The sequence below is a fragment of the Artibeus jamaicensis genome, unplaced genomic scaffold (genome assembly GCF_021234435.1).
Source record: "Artibeus jamaicensis isolate MK-2021 breed Jamaican fruit bat unplaced genomic scaffold, CSHL_Jam_final scaffold_660, whole genome shotgun sequence".
Taxonomy (NCBI): Eukaryota; Metazoa; Chordata; class Mammalia; order Chiroptera; family Phyllostomidae; genus Artibeus; species Artibeus jamaicensis.
In genome coordinates this window covers 11,051,500-11,054,566 of record NW_026522052.1, presented here as the reverse complement: position 1 = coordinate 11,054,566, position 3,067 = coordinate 11,051,500, and the positions used below count along the sequence as shown (strand labels likewise).

The 3,067-nt window shown below is 43.4% G+C and overlaps 1 protein-coding gene across 1 annotated transcript; it reads left to right on the top strand.

Annotated features, from left to right (window-relative positions):
- The first annotated feature begins 386 nt into the window (after positions 1–386).
- On the top strand, positions 387–1,321 carry LOC119046791 (olfactory receptor 8A1). Its single transcript, XM_037141966.2, is given in 2 exon segments — positions 387–452; positions 455–1,321. Coding segments are annotated over 2 exon segments (930 nt in total). The 5' UTR covers positions 387–389.
- The last annotated feature ends 1,746 nt before the right edge of the window (positions 1,322–3,067 follow it).

Genomic DNA, 3,067 nt, shown 5'->3' with positions numbered 1-3,067 from the left:
CAGACTGAGGTGCCCCAGTCCCAGAGTTTCTGACTTGGTAAGCCTGGGCTGAGGCCTGAGAGTTTGCCTCTCTAATGTACAGGTGATGCTGATGCAGCTGGTCTTTGGACTGCACGTTAAGAAGAACTGCCCTAGGATATCTGAGAAACATGCAAGTGTGAAAAGACCCAGATCTTGGCCCTGTTTCCCTCCCATCTCCTTGAATTTTGGAACACCCAGGATCTAGACTTTCTCTCAGAGACAGCAAGAGGAGGGAAGAATGCATCCAAAAAGAACCCAGAATCATTCAGCTGGTTCCAAATACACAAAACTAGCTTCACCAAGCAGTCCCAGATGCATCCTCTCATGGAGTTCTCTCTTCCCCTCACAGGGCTCCCAAACAAAGGAGAATGGCTGCAGAAAATCACTCTACAGTGGTGGAGTTCATTATCGGGGGGATTAACAAAGAGACCAGAGCTCCAGCTCCCCCCTCTTTCTCGTCTTCCTTGGGATCTACTCCGTCACCGTGATAGGGAACCTGGGCATGATGACATTAATTGCTCTGAATGCTCAGCTTCACACCCCTATGTACTTCTTCCTCAGCAATCTGTCACTCATGGATCTCTGCTACTCTTCTGCCATTATCCCTAGAATGCTGGTGAACTTCTTGTCAGAACTAAACATCATCTCCTATGCAGGGTGCATGTCACAGCTCTACTTCTTCCTAGTGTTCATCATTGCTGAGTGTTACATGCTGACAGTCATGGCCTATGACCGCTATGTTGCCATCTGCAGGCCTTTGCTTTACAACATCATCATGTCTCATCACGTCTGCTCTCTGCTGGTGGCTGTGGTTTATGTAATAGGGCTTATTGGCTCAACAATAGAGACCAGCCTCATGTTACAACTGCCCTATTGTGGGGTCCTCATCAGTCATTACTTCTGCGACATCCTCCCCCTCATGAAGCTCTCCTGCTCTAGCACTTATGATGTTGAGGTGATAGTCTTCTTTGAGGCTGGATTCAACGCCACAGTCACTGGCTTAGCAATCCTTGTTTCCTATGCCTTCATCTTCTCCAGCATACTCCGCATCAGCACTACAAAAGGAAGGTCCAAAGCCTTTTATACCTGCAGCTCCCACCTTGCAGCTGTGGGCATATTTTATGGATCTGCTGCATTCATGTACTTAAAACCCTCTACAGCCAGTTCTCTGGCCCAGGAGAACGTGGCCTCTGTGTTCTACACCACAGTGATCCCCATGCTGAACCCCCTCATCTACAGTTTGAGGAACAAGGAGGTAAAGGCTGCCATGCAGAAAACACTGAGGCAAAAAGTATTTTGATGCAAAAGCTATTATTCTTCATTAATTTGAAAAGTAATTGTTATAGATACCCACAAGAAGTCCTCTGAATGCCCATCCAACAATGGGGAGCAATCACTTTTCTGCAAGGTTGGGTAAATACCTCCTTTGCTTCTTCCCTCTTCATTGCACTCATCTCACTACTGTCATTGCTTTTTGAAGTTCATGTTTTCAAGTTCAAGTTTTCTTTAATTTAGAGTTCATTTTCTCTAACCTGAGCGTTTTGCACTGAATTTTCAGACTCACCATTGTTTTATTATCTTTAGACAGAAAATATTACTCAACCCAATTTGTGTGTGTGTGTGTGTGTGTCTGTCTGTCTGTCTGTCTGTCTCTCTCATATTTAGGAGTACACAAAGCAAAGAGAGGTAAATTTGAAAGCCACCAGGACCTGATAACACAGGCCATTGTGTTAACACCAGGACCTGATAATACATTTTGACTCTTACTTTCCTTTCTAGTTATTCCTGCACAAGAATTTCTACCTGATCTCTTTATGTAATTTTCTTACTAACAATAATATTAGCTGTTAACATGGTTTTTGGTGCTTATTCTGGGTCTACAACTCTTCTCAATGCTTTACATGTATTATTTTCATTATACTTTACAATAGTGAGGTATTTTTGTTATCCCACTTTGCAGATATGGAAACATGGTTTAGTCACTTGTTCAAGGTCACATACCTGGTAAACAAAGACACTGGGATTTACACCGAAGCCTAAGTGACTCTAGAGCCCACACTACTGGCTCTCAATCATTACCCCCTTTGCTATAGGTGAACACTCCCTTTGAACAGCCTATTAAGTCTGCCTACTTATGTTCTTCTCATTTCAAATGCCCCCTGAAAATACAAGATCTGTCCAGAAAAAGTCCAATCATTGTTAATAAAATGAGAATAATTTTTGTGACATGGATGTAACCTGGCAGTCAAGGAGACTGGACTGGAATGCACATGTGTGAACAATGACGACTTCACTGTACTAGTCAGTGGGGACAGTAGATGCCATTGAGTGAGTATGTGTATGTAGTGTGTGACCATTGCATTCAAAATGACTGAGCAAGAAGATCAACAAATCTGCATCAAATTTTGCATTAAGCTTCAACATTGTTCTGTGGACACTACTCCAATGATTCAGAAGGCCAAAGCTATGGGCAACTGGTGATTGGCAGCTTCATCACAACCTATCTGCTCAATCATCACATTGTGCAGAGTTTTTTGAGAAACATCAAATCAGACAGATGACTCACTCCCTCTACAGCCCAGATTTGGAGCCTTGCAACTTTTGTCATTTCCCAAAACTAAAATCACCTTTGAAAAGGAGGAGATTTCAGGCCATTGATGAGATTCAGGAAAATACCATAGGACACCTGATGGTGACTGGGAGAACTGTGTGAGGTCCCAAGGGGCCTACTTTGAAGGGGACTGAGGTGTCATTGTTCTATGTTCAATGTTCCTTGTATCTTCTTCAGTAAATGTCTCTTTTTGTATTACATGGCTGGATACACTCTAGGAAGACCTCCTATTTCCCCCACTCTCACCTTTTACCATTTGCCCTACCCTCTTCCCATTCATGAGAAACTTCACCAAGATGACTAAGGAAAGCTTACACTAGAGTGACCAAATCATCCTACTTTTAGAACTGAAAGTCCCACCATATCCTGGGAAACCCTCCACCCCAAGCAAACCCAGCTGCTGCTCATCCCACATTACACATGTTGCAGAATCTC